Here is a 21,019-nt window from a genome sequence, read left to right on the forward strand (position 1 = left end):
CTGTCCCGTAAGCTCCACAAGGTCCTGGAGACGCGGCTGGACAACGACAAGGTGAGAGCGGGGCGGGCACTGCCTGGGGGGCAGCGGGGGGCCCAGGCCGGAGGGGGCGAGTATGGGGGGTGGAGGCTGCCCAGGCCGGGGGGAGCAGGCTGCCCGTGCGGGTTGCGGGGAGTACTAGAGCCGGGGGAAGGGGGAGATGCCCTGGCGGGGGTGGCGAGCAGGAGAGAATGCGGGGGGCTAACGTGCCTGGGATCGATGCTCTGCACCGTGTGGCCCCTGAGCCTCCCCGGACAGAGGTGAGCCCTTCCTGACTGATCTCCAGCGCGGTCGGGTGGTCGGTGCTTGCCGAGATGCTCTCATGCAGCCCCAAAGCAGGTGTTCACAGTTGTTCATACCCTGACCCACTGCACTGGGCCTGGCGGGTTACCGAGCCAGCGTGCGGGTAAGGGTGGCTTGATGTTGGAATGAATGGGTGATGCTGGCTGCCCCAGCACACCCTTATGCTCTTCTCTTATCCTTCATCATTTTCCCATTGGAGTGTAAAAACACACGTGTGGCTCAGGCCTGCAACCCATGGGTAGGTGTCTGGTCTTCTGGGGGTAAAACCTGCAATGTTGATAGTAAAGCATATTCACTAGGCTATATAAAAGCACCCTATCTAGTTGTGGTGGGAAAGGTGCTTGTCCAAGAGTCCTCCAACACGTTTCAGCAGACAGTTGTAATATCCCATAAATGCAATCAGAATAACAAATACTATCTACATTATGACAGGCTTCAGAGTAGCAGCCCTGTTAGTCTGTATCCGCAAAAAGAACAGGAGTTGTTAGTCTCTAAGGTGCCACAAGTACTCCTGTTCTATCTACATTATGTGTTTGTCTCAACCGTATTTTCTAAGACTTTATTATTTGGACATTAAAATTCATGTATTTTGTGTTTAAATTAACATCAGGTATCACCCACACTTTTCTGACCATAAGGAAATTCACACTCAAGAACACCTTACAGTTAATTTGTGTTAATCTAAATTTTGATTGTGCATGGAACATTCATATCAGTTATTAATATAGTGGTTGAAAGTGATTGTGCACCACGTCACATATGAACATTTGGGGGAAAAAATTAAAATAGAGATAATCGAACTGCTTGAGGAGTTATTTTTTTTTAAAATGTGTTAATTTTAGATGGTTAAAGAATACTCAACATCAATGTCTTGAATCAGGGAGGCAGGGGGAGATCACTTGATCATTACCTGTTAGGTTCACTGCCTTTGGGGCACCTGACATTGGCCACTGTCGGTAGACAGGATACTGGGCTAGATGGACCTTTGGTCTGACCCAGGTGGGCCGTTCTTATGTATCTCAGAACAGAAGTTCTTAGTTAATTTTCTTATATTGTACAGGAAATGCTGGAAGCTCTCAAGGCTCTTTCAACCTTTTTTGTCGAAAACAGTTTGCGCACCAGAAGAAACTTACGTGGAGACATTGAGCGCCGTAACTTAGCCATAAATGAAGAATTTGTCTGCATTTTTAAGCAAGTTAAGGAGGTAATATTTTTGTTAACAAATCATCTTAAAACATCTAGAATTGATCTGAAAAAAACCTCTGTAAGCTTGAAAACTCCTCTCTTTCACCAATAGAAGTTGGTCCAGTAAAAGATGTTACCTCACTCACCTTGTCTTTAGTATTGATTACATGAAAACCAAGCCTCAAAGAATTTTTCCTTTTCCGAAGCAAATTTACCATCATAGTAGAATTGTTTCAGCCTCTTCTATAATTCGACCATTTTTCTCACGTGTAAGGTGTTCATCACTTTGACTTATGAACATAAATACACTGGAGCTAAAGCCTTCCTGGAAATGACTTGACTCAGTACATGTAAATATGTGGTTGGATAGAGCCCTCAGTAACTGGATGTGATCATAAAGTGATTTCACTAAAATCAAGCAAACCAGATGCTCTTTTACTGAATTGTCTCAGTACTACAATTTGAAATTTGTTTGGTTGTAATGTCAGACTAACAAGAAACAAAGAGATGCTAAACTTCCAAAGCCAGCTGTTTTTCCCTTATAAATAAACCAACTAAATGTTCTGTGGCATCCAGATTTAGTTTTTATTGGTATGATAGACTTGCCACTGAAGAGCTAAAGCAGTGGCAAGTTTTCTTCTGTAGTAATAAAAGGTCCTTCATATTTTGCTCAGCAGTACAGACTTGCAGTATACTGAACACTCTGTACAGATGCTGGTGCATCATGGAAGATAGAGTGTGCACTGCTTCTTAGCAGATATTGCCATTTTATTTGCCATTCTTTAATCCTAAGAAGCTCACTGGTATGATCACTGAGTAAAATTAAATACATTTAGGAAAAGTGCACCCAAGAAGAAAACTGGACTAGATAACTTCTTCTTCTTCTGAGAGGGTGTGGAAGGGGAGCTGTTGCTGAAACATAGACAAATCATGCATGCCAACATTTTGAAAAATTCTGTAGGTAGATTCAAATTGTAGACTTGATGTAGCATAACCATTACAGAAAAATACACCACAATACAAGTAAACTACCAATCTTATTCTATTCTTAGGAGCTTGAAAGTATAAATGAAGATGTTCAGGCAATGAGCAACTGCTGTCAGGACATGACCATTCGTTTGCAGGTACTGTAGGAATAGATGTCCGTTTTTTCCCTATCTTTCCCTGCTGCATCTTGGCAGGTAACAGAAAGCAGTTAAGTAAACACAGTAACCAAAGAAGTTTTTTTCATTAACAGCTCTATTAAGGCAACTCTAGAATATTAATGCTACTATGTAACTGTTATCTTGATATAGTAATCAGTGTGTTTCTAGTTCTAAAGAAAAGGCGTTAGACTACTTTTGGGGGAGTTACATATCACTACTTCCATTTCAGTTATAGGAATATGTTTCTTTCAGAGTATCAAGGTATCCATCAGTTTTTTAATATGGTGAAAAACTGATTATATGAAGAATGCTGTACTTTAATTTTGAATCTAAAAGTGTATTATACAGTATAAAAAACCTACCTTGTTCCTTCTTAATGTGTGTATGGAACTATTATGAGGATTAATAAGTTCATGTTTTACCCAGCTCTAGATCACTTTCATCAAACACAGACAGTACTGTCAAATGCCTTGGCCACTGTACAGTAGATCATGGGGGACAGATAAAAGCTAGCTGGAGCTCAAGCTGGATAGTATGGGAGGGATGCGGATAGAGTGAGCGATGCAAATAGACGATATGGCCAGGAATATATTTTCCCTTTTAATTGAATGTGTCTTCTGTTTTTACTCAAGTTGGGAATAACTGGATACTGTTGGATCCCCAGCTGTTTAAGCCAACTTACAACAGGAGTGACCAGGATTGCCTTTTTTCCCCTGGCTAAAGTGTGACCCTTTTTCATATATTGACTTTGCTACCATGATCTGGGCCAGGGATTCAATGTAGCTAGTAGCTGAATTGAAAGGGAGGCTATAAGCGTGGGAGTAGGCAATGAGTGAATAGGTTGAAGGGTAGATGGGAATTTGAATTAGTAGGGGAAGATGGGGAGGAACTAAAATCAGCAAATGACAAACAACAACTTGTTCATTTTTTGCATGTTTGAATCTCTTCTAGCTCTTTTTGGTCCTCTGTTATATGAAACCAGTGCCTGCCATTTTGACCAATATTGTCTCATTGGTTCCTTGTACTTTCCCCTTGGTCTATGTCCATCTGTTGTGTTTAAGGCAGTGGTTCCCAAACTGGGGTTCGCAGAACGTTACAGGGGGTTCGCCAGAAAAATTTCACTAATGGCGGACAGAGGATCCCGGGCATTGGAGACAGCAGGTGGGACCCGGTTGCAGGGCTGGCAGCCTGAACCCCAGGGAGAGCGGAGCTGGGCAGTTGGGGCTGGCAGCCCGAGCCCTGCCCCCGTCAGCGGGGGAGCCGGCAGCCCAAACCCCAACGCTCTGCGGGGGGCTGGAGCCGGGCCGGGCAGTTGGGGCTGGCAGCCCGAGTCCCGGCAGTCAGCAGGGGAGCCGGCAGCCTAAACCCCAGCGCTCTGCGTGGGGCTGGCAGCCCGAGCCCCAGGGAGAGCAGGGCCAGGCAGTTGGGGCTGGCGGGCCAGGCAGTTGGGGCTGGCAGCCCGAGCCCCAGCGCTCCGCGTGGGGCTGGCAACCTGAGCCCCTGGGAGAGTGGGGCTGGGCTATTGAGGCTGGCAGCCCGAGCCCTGCCCCTGTCAGCGAGGGAGCCGGCAGCCCGAACCCCAGCCTAAGCCCCAGGAAGAGCGGGGCTGGGCAGTTGGGGCATCCATCACACTGAGGAAATTTAAACTTTAACACTTGAAAATATTCATTTTTAGGAGGGGGGTTCATGAGATTTCACAATTTAGTGAAAGGGGTTCGCGGGCTGTTAAAGTTTGGGAACTACTGGTCTAAGGCCTTGTCTACACTACAAAGTTTTGTCAGCTTAATATGTGCAACATCGAGCCCACTTTTGGGTGCTAAGTAAATAAGACATTCCTACAGATGTATATAGCCAGCTGTGAACCAAGATCTTTCTCATTTTTCTCTCCAGTTTTGGTGCTGGTATTTCTTTTAGCAATTTGTATTTCAATTCAGAAAGGAAACTAGGAGCTCTACTTCTCCAAAAGAGGTGTTCTTCAGAAAAGAAACTGATACCTTCTTCTGTGTTTTGTGGCTTTTTTTTTTTTTTTAAATAAAATGTAACTTTGGAGAAAAGATCTGGATACAATGCAGTTCTTCACAAAATGGTTTAGACTCAAGTCCTTAATCCTGGGCACCTGAATTTCATTTTAATGACCATTAAAAGCTGCATTTCTTTATTACTGACCTATTCTCATTTTTCACATTTGTTTAATAATGTTCAGTTCTAAAAGGTCCTAAAGACATTAAACTTCATAATCCAGCCACACAGTATTATATCTCTTGTTAACATCCTAACATTTTGTAGATACTAATGAATTCAGGAAAAAGGTAAATGCATTTTAAAGTGCTTTCTTGAATAAAACCTGGAAAAAAATTGCCATGCACATTTTAAAAATGTTTCCTTTGCTTTATTATTTCCTTTTGCTTTAAGGTTAAGGATGCTTTACATTAAGGAGGGTGTGATTCTGAAGAGCAATTCACAACGTGCATGCTCTACTACCTTTTTGACAATGGCTAATAGTATATTTAACTAATCAGTTACAATGGAAGAAAAGCTAACTGGGGATAGTAGAAAAAAGATTCAACCTTACACAGTAATATGAAATGTGCCTGGGCAAAGTCCCATCCCAATGGGATTTCATTAATAACTGAGATATTTCTTACCTGTCCTCTTCTCCCCTCCCACACTGCTCCTCTGATAAAAGTACACATTGAGAGATAGATAAAGCAAAGGCAGTTCGATAATGGGGAGTTAGTACCCAAACTGTGTTACTTGGAGGTTGAATGAGACCTCTGAAGAATATTATCAGAGTACATTTATACATGCTGTTAAAAACTCTCTCTCTCTCTCTCTATATATATATATATATAAAAAAAAATATAAAAACCCTAATCCTCTTCCCTGTAGAGTCACCCTTTTCCTCCCTACCCCCAACAAAAACCTGTTGCTGAGCATTACAGTGTACACCTCTACCCCGATATAACGAGACCTGATACAAGACGGGTTCGCATACAACGCGGTAAAGCAGCGCTCCAGCAGATCAGTGGGTCAGGTCCCAGCCACGGCGCTCTGCTTCCCGCCGCAGGTGAGTGCGGGGAGGTTGGGGAAAGGACGCCTCCCGTACTCACCTGCGGCAGGAAGCGGAGCGCTGCGGCTGGGAGCTGGCGGAGTGGAGCGGGCTGGGGCCGGGCTGCTCCACTGGTGCCGGTGAGTGCGGGACCTTACCCCCCCGCGTGACACGGCTGGGGCCTGGACAAGGAAAGCGGAGTGGGCTGGGCCCGCGGCGCTCCGCCTCCCGCCGCAGGTGAGTACAGGGAGCATCCTTTCCCCAACCTCCCCGCACTCACCAGCGGCGGGAAGCAGAGCGCTGCGGCTGGGAGCTGGCAGAGTGGAGCAGGCTAGGGCCGGGCTGCTCCGCTTCCTGCTGCTGCCGGTGAGTGCCTGTCAGGGGGCAGGTGTGTGTGGATAGGGTTCGGGGCAGTCAGGGGACAGGGAGCAAGAGGGTTGGGTAGGGGATGTGGTCCTGGGGGTGATTAAGGACAGGGCTCTCTGGAGGGGGTGGTCAGGGGACAAGGAGCAGGGGGGCCAAAGCAAGTTTGATATAATGCAGTCTCACTTATAGCACGGTAAGATTTTTTGGCTCCGGAGGACTGCGTTATATTGGAGTAGAGGTGTACCTTTATGATCAATAGCCCCTGGCTTTGACATATGCATGATATTGAGGGCTCTGGAATAGGACTGATCTACTTCCATATCACCAGTGATAAAAATCTAGGGGCTGTTCTCAGAAACTCTTCAGCTGATCTTGATTGTTGTGGCATAATTGTTAGTGAGGATAATGTTTCATAGAAATGTAGGACTGAAAGGGATCTCAGTAAGTCATCTAGTCAGTCCCCCTGTACTGAGGCAGGACTAAGTATTATCTAGACTAGGAATCTCAAACTCAAATCACCACAAGGGCCACATGAGGACAAGTACGTTGGCCTGAGGGCCGTATCAGTGAAACCTTTTCATACAACGATACAAAAATATAGTAAAAAATGAATAAAATGAAGAGTAATTAGCATGCTATTAAAAGCCAATGTATTAACTTTTTTAAAACTGTAATGCGAAGAGGGGTTTTAATAAAATATAAACAATCAATAATGCACCTCACTCAAAATGACAAAACACGCATTTACTTTTAGAATTACTTTGGTTAAAGCCCCCCCACCCATGCCCTGCTCCCATTCCACCCCTTCCATGAGCCCCTTCCCCGCCCCCATTCCAACCCCTTCCCCAAATCCCTGCCCTGGCCTCTTCTCCACATCCTCCCCTGAGCGCCCCGCGTCCCCGCTCCTTCCTCCCCTCCCCCCGAAAGTCGTAAGTGCCACCAAACAGCTGTTTGGCAGCAGGAAGTGCTGGGAGGTAAGCAGAAGAGTGGGGATGCGGCACGCTTGGGGGGGGGGGGAGGAGAAGAGGGGGTGCGGGGAGCTTGGCAGCTGGTGGAGTCGGCGCCTATGGCGGGCTGCAGGAAATAGCACCCGCGGGCTGCATGTTTGAGACCCCCTGATCTAGACCATCTCTAACAGGTGTTTGTCTAACCTGTTCTTAAAAACATCCAATATCAGAATTCCATAACCTTCCTAGGCAATTTGTTCCAGTGCTTAACTACCCTTACCATCAGGAAGTTTTTCTTAATGTCTAACCTAAATCTCCTTTGCTGCAATTTAAGCCTATTGCTTCTTGTCTCGTCCTCATTGGTTAAGGAGAACAGTCTATTGTCCTCTTCTTTTTAACCACCTTTTATGTACTTGAAGACTTATCGCGTCCCCCCTCAGTCATTTTCAAACTAAACAAACCCAATTTTTTCAATCTTTCCTCATGCTTTTTAGAACTTGATTAATTTTTGTTGCTCTCCCCGGACTTTCTCCAGTTTGTCCACATCTGTCCTGAAGTATAATACTCCACTTGAGGCCTTATCAGGGTTTAGTTTAATGGAAGGAATCACTTCTTGTGTCTGGCTTACAACAATCCTGCTAATGCATCCCAGAATGATTTGCTTATATTATAAAGTGTGTGATCCACTATAACCCTGTGACATACCAGCATACAATTCAGACCAATGAGTAACTGTGTCACGCCTGCCTTGTAATGTGGGATGCCCTTTACAATGCTTTGCTGCTGTAGTCTCCAACCGGGCCTGCTCGCAAATCTTCAGCATGTAAATCACTTCCAACTTTCTGTGTGTGCTACAGTCAGCCAGCTACATGTTGTCTCTTACCAGCCTTAAAGAGTACCAGAGAGTGACCCCAAAACACTCCCAAGCCCAGATTTTCCCCTGGGAACATATGTCCTGTACTACCCAGCCCTCTCCAAGTGTAAGAGTGCAGACTCACCCCTGCGGCGCCTCCTGCTGGTCATCCTCAGGGAATTAGCTCTCCCAGCGTCCGGAGCACCCTCTGGAGGCCGGTGATCCGCCTTACTGCTGGCCCTGTGTCCCTCCCAGGACCCCGGTGCCCCATTTACCTGGGGTGCTGCCCCTCTAGCAGTAACCCCTTACAGCCTCAGGGTCTCCCCCTCCTAGGGGAACCCCCACCCACTATCCCCACTTCGCCTCAGTGTTCGGCTACTGCCAGTCCCCATCTAGCCCCCGTTCACTGGGGCAGACTGCAGTATAAGCCACTCATCATAGGCAAAGGGGGTTCGGACCTGCTGCCTCTGCCCACCCATGGGCTGCCCCCTGCAACCCAATATCTAATGGGCCTTACCAGACCTGTAGCCTGGGACTTTCTTAGGCCAGAGCTTCCTAGGCCTTTCCCCAGCCCTGCTCCAATCTAGGTTCCCTTCTTGGTACCTTGCAGCCAGGCTCTTCTCCTGCTACAGGCATTGCCTTTTATAGGGCCAGCTGGGCCTGATTGGGGCATGGCCCCAGCTGAGCCTACTTTCCCCCAATCAGCCCAGGCTTCTGCCCCAGCCACAGCCCTGTCCTAGGCTGTTTCTAGCCCCGCAGGGCAGGAGCCGGTAACCACTCCATTATACCAAGACAGTAGAAATATATTCAGTCTTATTCCTTTAAGGGAATATTATGCAGAAAACTTGTTACCCCAAATGGGGTTACCCAGGCACTTCATCTTGAACACACTGGATCAGGTAAAACAAAACAAGGTTATTAATTATAAAGAGAGATTTTAAGTGAGTACAAGCAATGAGCATAGAAGTCAGAAGTGGTTACAAGAAAAATAAAGATAAAATGCTTACTGATGCCTAACTTAACTACATTAGATTCAAAGCAAAGTTTTCTCACTACATGTTTCCAGCAGTCTTATCCCCAAGCTCTTTTGGTTAGGACCCCTCCCCTAGAGTCCAATAGTTGCATCCTTTGCCTCTTCTGTTGCAGTGGGCAGGGGGAGAGACAGGTGGGTGTCTGTCTCTTCTTTTTATAGTCCTTTTCCCCCCTTAGAGAAGCATTTCCAGCTGGGAGCAAGGTGACCAGCAGTCTGCATGGAAGGAAACTCCATGCTGTTGCTGTGCTAAGATGTAGATTTTTGCCCCTGCCCCCTTTCCTGCCAAAGAATGGCTACTTAGTGAGTAATGTCTGTCAGCCTTGTTTATAACTGGCTAAGGTGTCAGCTTGTCCTGTGTCTCTGGCCACTCCCCAGACTTAGCTGGCAAACATACTTTTAGTCATGATTTCAGCTTGCGTTTATGTCTTCACATATAGTGCTGCTATGTGCATTTTGTCATGGTATTATTGATCAGCAAATTGAGTTTTGAAATGATACCTGACAAGGATATGCCTTGTACAGAAATTATTACAACACTGTGTAGGATGTGAACATGGGTATATTCTGTCACTAACCCTCAGATCCTTTTCTGAATAAAACCCATGGACTTCAAAAAAGCAGACCATAAACTCAGATAACTGGTAGGTAAGGGCCAGTGGGTAGAAAAATGTTAGCAGTAAAGTAGTTCAGGAGACAATACTAAAAGTACAACAGCAAACTAGCCTGATGAAGAGGAAAGACAGGAAGAAGCCAATATGGCTCCATCAGGAGCTCTTCAATGACCTGACACTCAAAAACAAATCCTACAAAAAGTGGAAACATGAACAAATTTCTTAAGGATGAGTACAAAAGAATAGCACTAACATGCAGCAACAACAGCAAAAAAATCATAAAGGGCTCAGGGACAAAATGATTTAAACCTAGCAAGGGACATAAAAAGGCAATAAGAGGTTCTTTAAATACATTAGGAACAAGAGAAAGACTAAGGAAAGTGTAGGTCCCTTACCTAGTGATGAAGGAGAGTTAATAACGGCTGGCATTAAGAAAGCTGAGGTGTTTAATGACTATTTTGCTTCTATCTTCACTAGAAAGGTTAATTGTGATCAAATGCTTAACACAATATTAACAACTAGGAAGGAACATAAGCCAAAATAGGGAAAGAACATTAAAGAATATTAATAATTGAGATGCATTCAAATTGGCGGTGCCTGATGAAATGTTCCCCAGGATATTTAAGGAACTAGCTGAAACAATCTTGGAACTGTTAACAATATCTTTGCGAACTCATGAAGGGCAGGTGAGGTCCTAGAAAACTGGAGAACGGCTAACATGGTACCTCTCTTTAAAAAGGGAAATAAAGAGGACCTGGGAAATTACAGAACAGTCATCATTACTTGGAAAGTTACTGGAACAAATTATTAAGCAATCAGTTTGTAAGCATCTAGTAAATAATAAGGTTATAAGTAATAGCCAATATGGATTTGTCAAGAACAAATCATGCCAAACCAACCTGATTTATTTCTTTGATGCTACTGGCCTAGTGAATAGAGGGGGACAGTAGATGTTATATCTTGATTTTGGTAGGGTTTTTGAGACAGTCCCACATGACATTCTCATAATAAAAACTAGGGAACTGTGATCAAGATGAAATTACTATAAGGTGGGTGCAAAAGTGGTTGAAAGACTATACTCAAAAAGTAGTTATCAGTAGTTCGCTGTCAAACGGGGGGGGACATATCAAGTGGAGTCCTAGGTCTGTCCTGAGTTTGGTACTATTCGTTCATTTTATTAATGACTTGCCTAATGGAATGAAGAGTATGCTTATAAAATTTGCAGATGACACCTTCCTGGGAGGGGTTGCATACATTTTGGAGGGACAGGATTAGAATTCAAAATGATGTTTACAAATTGGAGAATTGGTCTGAATTCAACAAGGTGAAATTCAATAAAGACAAATGCAAAGTACTGCATTTAGGAATTAAAAATCGAATGCATAATTACAAAATAGTTACTGGCTAGGGTGTAGTAATCCTGAAAGGGATCTGTGGGTTATAGTGGCTCACAGTGTATGCAGTTGAGAAGAGAAGACTGAGGGGGAACTTTATAACTGTCTTCAGATATGCAAATGGCTGTTAAAAGGAAGACGGTGATCATTTGTTCCCCATGTCCACTGAAAGTCCGACAAGAAGGCTTAATCTGCTGCAAGGGCAATTTAGGTTAGATTTTAGGATATAGGAGATTTTTAACTATAAGGATAGCTAAGCGTTGGAATAGGCTTCCAAGGGAAGTTATGGAATCTCTGACATTGGATGTTTGTAAGAACAGGTTAGACAAAAACTTATCAAGGATGGTTTAAGTTTACTTGGTCCTGCCTCAGAGCAGGGGACTGGACTAGATGACCTCTTGAGATCCCTTCCAGCCCCACATTTCTATGATTCTGTGATTACGTGATTATTTCTTATCATATATCTTTCTAGTTCTTTTTCCACTACTTCTATTCTGTTCTGCAGCTGAATACATCTTGCTATTAGGAAGTTATTCTTGATATTCAGCCTAAATCTTGCTTTAGGGTTTCCTCTGTCATTGGAATGATATCCACAGTTTCTACAGGGAGCACAGATAGACCAACAGTAATAAAATAGAGCTCATTACCTCATGGCTCAAAGTCACATTCCTGTGCTGTTTCGTTTTGACACTAGGAGAGCCACAGCTCTGGTGCAGTTGGCTGTCACCTGGGGGGCTAGCCCTAATGGATCCGTTGGGTTGTCACTGCCCAGCAGCCAGAGCCTGTGCTGGGCGTACTATGCTTAAAGGCTGCCCAGAGAACAGGGCTAAATAGATATGAGCCCTTTTGCATTCAGATGAGCATGTCCGACTCATTTGTAGCACAAAGTATTTGCAACTGAAGGACCAAATAAAATAATTGAAACTAATTATAATATGTGTTGAAATGGTTTTGTAGCACAGGTCAAGAATTTTAAATGGAATTCTTTTTTTATGCCTAATAATGCCTAAATATTGAAAACTAGGAAATAATCAATTAATGGTTATTATAACAAGGCGGTTCTCCTTCAAAGAGTACTTTGTTTAAATGGCTTGTAATTAGAGGGCTTTTAAAAGTATATTTACAAACAGTAGAAATGGAATTAGTTTGGTACTGTATGTTAACTTCATATAGCTACAGTGATACAAATTATATTCTAGGCAGCGAAGGAACAGACTCAGGATCTGATGGTGAAGACGACAAAGCTACAAGCAGAAAAGTATGTACTCTACCTTATTTATACTTTATATAATATTGTGGATTGTTTTTAAATTGGATTCTGCCATCCTTGTTTTAAGAAGTACCTTTTTTTGCAAGTGGTACAATTGAAACTCAGCTTAAATAAAGGCAGCAGAATTGGGTCCTAGTTATGATAAGATGACATGAAGCTCTTTAAAACACTGCTGCTTGTTGTTATCAAAAGTCAGTGTTTCCAGTAGAAAAGAACAACTTACTGTGGTATAGTATGGTGAACAATAATGCACTTTATCTGATGCTTAGCTGGTATATACCGTTTACTACAATAATACATTATCTATCAGTTCATGGTACATAGTTAAGGTTACGTTTTAGTCACGGTATTTTTAGTAAAAGTCATGGACAGGTCACAGGCAGTAAACAAAAATTAATGGTCCGTTACCCGTCCATGATTTTTACTAAAAATACCGGTGATTAAAACTTCGGGGGGGCTGCCCGGGGGCCCCGTGGGTGCTGGCAGAGGGCGGCCTGGATGCTGGGGGGGCAGGCAGGTGGTGGTGCATGGCCTGGAACCCCCGCTGGTGCTGGAGGGGGGATTGGCGGAGTCGGCAGGGTTCCTACCTGCGTGTGCCCCCCCCCCCCCCCAAAGCAGCAGAGGTTGGGAGGGGTAGGGGATTGGGGCACGGGACAGGGTGAGGCGGGCTCTGGGCCGCGCTTACCCGGGGAGCTCCCCGGAAGTGGTAACATCCCCCTCGCTCAGCTGTTAGCGGCATGGCCAGGCAGCTCTGCGTGCTGCCTCCGCCCAGGGCACCATCGCTGCAGCTCCCATTGGCTGCGAGGCCAGAGCCCACCTCACCCTGTCCCCAGCCCCAACCCCTTCCCACACCCAATCTCTTCTGCTGGGGGGAGGTTTGGGGTGGGGTGGGGCACAAGGGCCCTAGACTGCCCCAGCAGCAGCCGGTGCGCCTGGCACAGGGGCTGCCTGAGCTGCCCCTGAGCCAGGCGCATCAGCCACTGCAGAAGTCACGGAGGTCGTGGAAAGTTACAGAATCCATGACCTCCATGACAAACTCGCAGGCTTATACATAGTACGTGGTACATCAGTTCTATAAAATAAAACTTCTAAATACATGTTGACATTTTAACTTCTATATTGTACTTGTATATTTGTGAACACTTAGAATGCTTGACTTCTAATATCTGATATCTGACTTAACACTGATTGTGATAAAGGTTTTTTGACATTGGTGTAGTTGTCTTACAGTTCTATATGGACTTTTGTTTGTTTCAGAGTGGTCCTGCTGTAATTTAATACTAATGACTGACTACTCTTCTGTCTACATTTGTTCCCATAGAACTAGGATTCTTGCACTGTTTTGATAGGAAGTGGCATGATTTGATTCTGCTGCAACTGTTAACAGTTAAATGGGACGTCTCCACCTTGCAAAGAAATACTTGGTTGGTATATAAGGGAAAGAGGATTCACAAATTTAAAAAGGAGAGTATCTGTGTCTGTCAAGCAAGTTCCTCAAATTTATAAATGTAAAGTTAGAAAAATCTTGATACATTAATAAAATAGGGGCATGTGTCAGGGGACTTCAGTTCTATTCAGTCTCTTCCACTGACTTACTGTGTGACGTTGGGGAAATCAGGCCCAAATTTTCAAAAGTACTCACAACTCCTGTTAGCTTTACTGGAAGCACTTGTCACTCACAGAGCCAGGCTATAAAATTTGTTCTCCATCATTAAATAGATCCTCCCACCCCAAAAAATCTGTTCCCATTTACAAATTCTAGACAAATAACTTCTTAACCAAACATCACCTAGATCTCAGTGCTCAGTCTCTCATTGTAGGTTGTTTTTTTGTTGTTGAAAACCACTCATCCAGTGGGTTAGTATTGTACTGTGTTAAGTCCGCAGGGGAGAAAAAAAGTATGTTGGTACCAAAAAAATCACAATACAGGTCTATTTTGCCATATTTTCCATTCTGAAATACAAAACTGCTCTTTAGTATGAATTAAAATGAATAATTTCCCCTTAAACTCCATTAGATACTCGGTACCAGTGAAAAGGAAGATTTGTATTCTGATCTTTTCATTGCTTTTACTCATGGGACTCATCATGGGCCATGATAGCTTTATGTACTCTTTACGTGTTTTGTGGTTAGGACATATCTTGTTACAGCTTTAGTCTTTATTGTCATCTTAAGGAGAATGAAACTGTTTGCTCTTGTGTCTTCCTCTGAAAAATATATGTAGATTACTGGAGATTACTTTATCACAGGAAATAATTACTTAGAACATAAATTATGAACTAGAGTGGACCTGATTTTGCTTCCAAAGAAGTCAGTGGGAGTGTATCATGGAGTTTACTGGGAGCTGGATTGTGCCCTATGACAGTGTGAGTGTGGGGCCGTACTGTAATTTAAACATAGATTTAAAGTAAGATGTAGGATGTTGGGTAGATTAAAGCTTTGCCAAAACCTTGATATAAATTTCCCCCTTTGAATAAGTAATTGAGGAAAAGGTAGGTAACTTTGATAATTCATTAGTTTGAAAGATGAATATGTGAAATGGTTAGAATTGAGATGCGGTTATCTTTTTGATGGATATAAAAATATATTTTAATAACAAATGGCTGCTTGTAGTTAAACGTAGTTCTGCAGGAATTTCCGATTTACGGGGATTAATTGCAAATCTGAAGGTAGAAGGCAATTGGGTGAAAGTGATCATGAAATGATAGATTTCATGATTCTAAGGAAAGGGAGTGAGAGCAGCAGAATAAAGACAACGGACGTCAAAAATACAGATTTTAACAAACTCAGGGAATTGAGAGGTAAAATTGTGATGCTTTCTTGGGGTGTTCAGAACTGTAAATCACCTTGTTACCCCTCTGCCTCAGCGAGAGAGGTTTGCTGCTGTTAAACTGTGTGTCAGCTCCCTGATACTCCAGACTGTTAGCTAGCCTAACAAACACCTCAGGACCCTTTCAGCCCTTATTTCAGCTTGCAGGTAACAGTTGGTGAACTTTAGTTCCCGAACTCCCTTGGAGAGCGTTCCCTTGCCATATCCAGCCCCTGTCATTGGACACTCACAGAAATTACCTATTCCACTGTCTCCAAAGAGACAGTATACACACCAGCCTGTTGGCTCAGCTGAGGATGCACACCTGAGATAAATTTATAATAAAACAAAATAAGTTTATTAATAAGAGTAGAGATTCTAGTGATATTAAGCAAGGATAAGAGAAACAGAATATGGTTACAAATAAAACCAGAGTATAACACACTTTTTAATGACTAAAACTTAACAGTCTACAATCCTTTGACTAAAACAGTTTCTCACCCTCATAGCCCTTTTGCAAAGTTTGCTGATTTTTACCTAAAAGCAGTGTAGGTTTTTTTTAACCATTTTTAATATATTTCCTCTGTTATGCTCTTACCTTAAGAATAAATGTGCTTGCTTAGAAAAATCTTTGCGGTAACTTATGGCGGTGTGCCATTACACTGTTGATAGCCTTCAAAGAGGAAGCAAAATGCAGGCACTGGCCTGTTCTGGCAGTCTGGCTTGCTGGGAATAATGCAGTGTTGCCAGGGAACTGTGCAGCTTGGAGAAACCTCAGTTAGGAGGGAGAGGGACACAGGTCTCTGCCCAAGAGAGGTGACTGCTGAGGAGCCAGAAGCCTAAAGTGGGTGCCCTTCATGGACCACAAAGGGAGAATACAGGAGCCATTGCCCTGAACTGTGACATTTAACTTCGATACCTAGAAAAATGCTGGAAGAAATTATCAAACAATGAATTTGTAAGCACTGAGCGGATAATAGGGTGATAAGGAATAGCTAACATGGATTTGTCAAGAACAATTCATGCCAAACCAACCTAATTGCCTTTTTTGCTGGTGTTATTGGCCTAGTTGAATAGGAGGGAAGCAGTAGATATCCTATATATTAATATTTAGTATGGAGAATTAGTATGGAGAATTTGTTTGAAATCAATAAGATTGAAATTCAATAAAGACAAGTGCGAAGTACTGCACTTAGGAAGAAAAAAAACAAATGCAGAGCTACAAAATGGGGAATATTGGGTAGGGTGTAGTACTGGTTAAAAGAATATGGGGGTTATAGTGGATCACAAATTGAATACGAGCCAACAGTGTGGGACAGTTGAGAAGAGAAGACTGAAGCGGGGAACCTGATAACTGTCTTCAAATATGCACAGATTTGTTATAAATAGGACAGTGATCAATTGTTCTTCATGTCCACTGAAGGTATGGCAAGAAGGCTTCATCTGCAGCAAGGACAATTTAGGTTAGATATTCGGAAAAGTTAGTCGGAAAGATAATAGGAAAGCTTTCTAATTATAAGGATAGGTAACCGCTGGAATAGGCTTCAAAGGGAGGTTGTGGAATCGCTACCATTGAAGGTTTTTAAGAACAGGTTAGATAAATACTGATCAGGGATGGTCTAAGTATACATGGTCCTGCTTCACTGTGGTAGGCTGGACTAGATCTCCTGTGGTTCCTTCCAGCCCTCCATTTCTGTTATTATATGAATTTAAGTGAGTTTTGAATGATTTCGTTGAGACTGAGTGGACTTGGCTTGTGCGGCACTCCAAGCATAGGGGGTACTGTGACAAGAAGAATACAAAAATGCTTGTGGGAGAGTCTGACGTTATTGGGAAACAGGGAACTATGATAAGGGACTAAAGTGGATATGGAGGCAGGGCAGAGTGTGAGGCAGTTGAAGGCCTTTAAGGGGAAACTAGAAGTTTAATCTTGATGTGTTGGAGAACAGGAAGCCAGTGGAATGAATATGAAGGGCCTAGTTTTCAAAGGTACACTCAACCTGGTATCTTTAGGTACACCCAATAATCAATAATGCATGCTCATTTTTTGTGAACTATATCATTTGTACCAAAAAATAAGTGATTGATATAGGGAAAATCCATTTGCCCTCGACTTCTGGACCTAAATAGTGTTTGTGCTTGCAAATGATGTTGCAAGTTATTTTCCCACATAATTTTTCCTCTTACATTTCCCTCTTACATGAGTGGTAAGATTCTTAAATGGATTAGCATTGACTCTGAACAATGATGTATTTTTATTACATTCTTAAGAATGTTTTCAATAAATGACAGGTAAAAACTCAATAAGGCTTACCTCATGCTTGTTCAGCTCTCACTTAAAAGAACATTTTGTTAATAGGTGTTGTAATTAGTATTGAGTTTGAAATTGTTTGGAAATTAGGTTCACTTAAAACTAAAACAAATAAAAATACTCAGACTCTGGAATGGGGGATGGAGACCTTTTTCAATTGGGTCTCACAAATACAAACAAAATACTTGTTTGAAGCATTGAAATAATGCCAAGACCTTTTTCCCCCTTACTTTACAACATTTTAATTACCTCACAGACGTATAGACCTCTCTTCATTTGTCTCGTCTCACACAAATCACAGGTCTTAATACTCTCCTTTAAAGGTAGCTGCTCATGTTTTGCAGGAATCACACTATCCTAGAAAGGGTAGGCCATTTTCCCAGGGTAGCCAGTGGGCAAGAAAAACAGGGTGTAAGAGGAGTCTTTAAGTCCCCTGAGACTTCATTTAGTGCTTCCATCTTTGCAGATTATTCCCCTTGATCTCTTCCAAGGTAGCTGCCAAAGATAGTGGCCCAGTGCAGGGACCCTGCAGGGTTATTCAGTTATGTTCTATAGGTTGGTTGTTTATCCTTTCTTTTTGCTTGAAGTATAGTTGCCTCATATGCTGTTCACAGGTCATTTGACTCGTTAGTTCCTGGTTAGTCAGACAAACTTTGAAGGCTTTCGAGCTGGCCATGCCACTTATTGATAACTTACTTTTTGACTTAGAGAAGGACTTGGGGAAATTGATGGAGTCTGTAAACGAAGGGTCCTCCTCTGGATTACCATAAAATAATCCTAAACAAAGAAGTTGGCTCTTTTCCTTTAGGGGCTTCTTCTGATCCTACAAGCTTGGCCATAGCAGTGAGGACAATGGGATTTGTAGGATGTTGTGCTCTTTTGAAAATCTAGCCCATAATGTGGACAAGTCCTTTTTTCAGCTCACAGTGGTGAAGATTTAGGAGCATATTTACACCTTACGTCAGCATGGCACTGCCTGGGGCCTGGGTTCTATGGAGGCTTTCCTAGATCTGCTATTGTGGGCCTATCTAAACCTGCTACTCTAGTAATTCTCTTCAGGTACTTGTTTAACTATGTATTCTTTTCATTTTTTTTAAATATTTTCTAGCAATTGCAGCTCAGATGGTTTTCTTGGGGGCCTCAGAACAGTGGTGAATCATGAACATGAAATGAGTTGTAATGCCTAGATAAACCGGGTAGGCAAGGAATACAATAGCAATATAGAAAGAAATTCCTTACTTTTGTATATGCTTAAGAAGCCTTTGGACATTATTTTAATGTAGAATATTTTTTTAAAGATAGTAAGCACTTGCGTACATATAGCTTGTTTCTTTGTGAAGGGCTCTGTATTTGTTTTAATAGTAAAATTCAGAAATTTGATGCATCTGTGGGTTAACATTAACCTTAGCTGTCTTACATTGTCTATTAATCAACAGAAATACATTTTTGGGTCTGAGATTGTAAGATTATTTCAATAGTTAAAATAACTGGGCTCAGTTCTGCCCACTGTTATATAGATACAGAACATTTTTTGGTCAGATAAAATACATTACCAATTATGATGATTTTGTGACATAGGATCTTTCAGTGCAGTATTACACAGCATTGTGTATTATTCTTACCCTACAAATCACTTTGAAATAAGTGGGCTACAGGTATGCTACCTTTTCTTTTTTCACAGAACCTTTATTATTCGTTAGATAAGTATTATGAAAAGCTTATATTCCATTTAAGTGTTCACTGTAGCATGGTTTGAATATGAGGCATGTATCTGAAACAAGTTGATAAGGTTTTTTTTCTTTTTGGAGGGAATGCTGTCTCTGGTCTGTGCTGTATCAAAATTTTATCCCGCAAAATGAATTACTGGAAAGGTGGAGAGACTGTAGTACCTAGTGAGCACCATCAGAATAAGATAAGGAAAAAGAATGTGTGATCCAAAAGACTAAAGTAATGCTGTAATTATGAAAATAGTTTAAACAGATAAAATGAGTGTTTAAATACTACATTTAATTCTTTGTCAGCCCAAATACACATTTTATTACACTGGAGATAAAAATTCAAGTGCTCTGCTAAGCAAAGTAATATACATATGGAAATGCCTATTGGGCAAGATTGTTCAGGCTGAGCTGCTGAGATCAGTTAGGAAACAATTGAATGCTTTCTTGGGAGAAACAAAATATTGAAAGTAATGAACCATAATGAGCTGATTGACTTTTTCTTGTCTCGGGGCTTTATGTTGCTTTTGTCTAGAATTTCCATCTACAGATTTGTTATGAATCATTGGACATTTAATTCTTGTTTAAGAATGGCTAGAATCAGTGACAGCTTAAATTTCTTTTCACTACCAAGGTGGATGTGTATTATGAAATAATTATCTTAAAATTATTTGCGACTCAATACAAATATGTTTCTATAAGACAGTCACATTTACCACATAGATGTGCCTTGTATATCTTGCCGATCTGATTTTTACCTTGAAACAAATAAAAGATGAACAAACCATGTGCTGTAGTTTGGTTTTTAAAAAAGTATATCTTATCAATGCATACCTGGGTACAGAATGCAATTGTGTTCAGAAAAGTTACTATGTAAAATTCTTACTGGCCAATCTGGTAATTAGTTGTTTTAGTGATTTAAAATAAGATTTCACAGCTTTTTCCTCTTTTTAGTACTGCAAAGCCAATACAGCTATGGTAGAGTGAGCAAGATTCTTTTCTGATCCATGTATCATTAATAAAATTATTAAGTTCCAACTGCAGAATCTCTTATTACTGATGGTAATGTACAACCTGAAAGTACCCAGCTTGACTCTCATATCACACATTGATTTGTCAGGGCTAGCAGTTTCTTTGGTAGTGAAGTAATTGAAAAGATAAAATGGAATCCCACAATGCTAGTTTTACAGCCACTTTTTAAGAGAGGCATGATTTAAGAAAGACCACAAAAAGGGTAGTGCTTGGAAATAAAAATGAATTGATGACAGTGAAAGTCTGCTGAAAAGATATTTAAATTTCCATTAATAATAATTGAATGTTGGCAGTTTTTATTGTAAAAAAGATCTTAAAAAGCGTAGTAATGGAGACTGTTCCATCCTCCTTTACTGCACACTGACCTAACCTTCTCTAGATGTGGTTGCTCTTAGGTCCTTCTGGGATGCAGTGGTAGAACTTTGTGGGGACAAACTGTTCTTTACCTGTCTCATTTTTGTTTTAAGATTCTGTGTATCTCAATTCAGTCTCAACTGTGATGTGTATTGGGATTTATTACATGTTCCATCTATATCTAATCTTGACATTAATTCACAGCTGGACTTTCCTAATAAGTGTGTTGGATATAAACAGTGTAACAGAATCCAAGATACACAGCCATCATGGGAGAGAGAAAGTCCTATGCAGTAGCAGAAAATGGACAAATATTTATGTATCCTGCTTAGTTCTACTGTGGGTTATGATTTGATTTCACTTGCAGTGAATTTGTAATTCTGATGTATATGCTAGTCATCCTGATGGCAAATTGCCAAGCATCTTGAGAGTGACAAGCATATCCACGCCACTGACCTCTCATATATTTATAAAGCATTATACATTGGATGAAAAGAGAGTAGCAAGTTGTTTTTCACCAAAATCAAGAATTAGCAAGAACTGAGCTACTATAGCCTGAAGAGCTATTTAAACAGTTTGTATGATGGGTCTCAGGAAGTAGGGTTA

At 42.0% G+C, this 21,019-nt stretch overlaps 1 protein-coding gene across 1 annotated transcript in view; it reads left to right on the plus strand.

Moving 5' to 3' along the window:
• The window catches only part of LOC112119329 (conserved oligomeric Golgi complex subunit 6), a 99,345-nt gene that overhangs the window by 18 nt on the left and 78,308 nt on the right, over positions 1-21,019 (plus strand). Inside the window, exons 1-4 of the mRNA XM_024217949.2 lie at positions 1-51; positions 1,400-1,543; positions 2,577-2,648; positions 12,122-12,180. The exon at positions 1-51 is cut by the window's left edge and continues 18 nt beyond it. Coding sequence (XP_024073717.2) covers positions 1,403-1,543; positions 2,577-2,648; positions 12,122-12,180 — 272 coding nt within the window. The 5' untranslated portion in view covers positions 1-51; positions 1,400-1,402. The remainder of the gene's footprint in view (positions 52-1,399; positions 1,544-2,576; positions 2,649-12,121; positions 12,181-21,019) is intronic.

Source organism: Terrapene carolina, unplaced genomic scaffold (genome assembly GCF_002925995.2).
Source record: "Terrapene carolina triunguis isolate 2854851 unplaced genomic scaffold, T_m_triunguis-2.0 Scaffold139, whole genome shotgun sequence".
NCBI classification, from domain to species: Eukaryota; Metazoa; Chordata; order Testudines; family Emydidae; genus Terrapene; species Terrapene triunguis.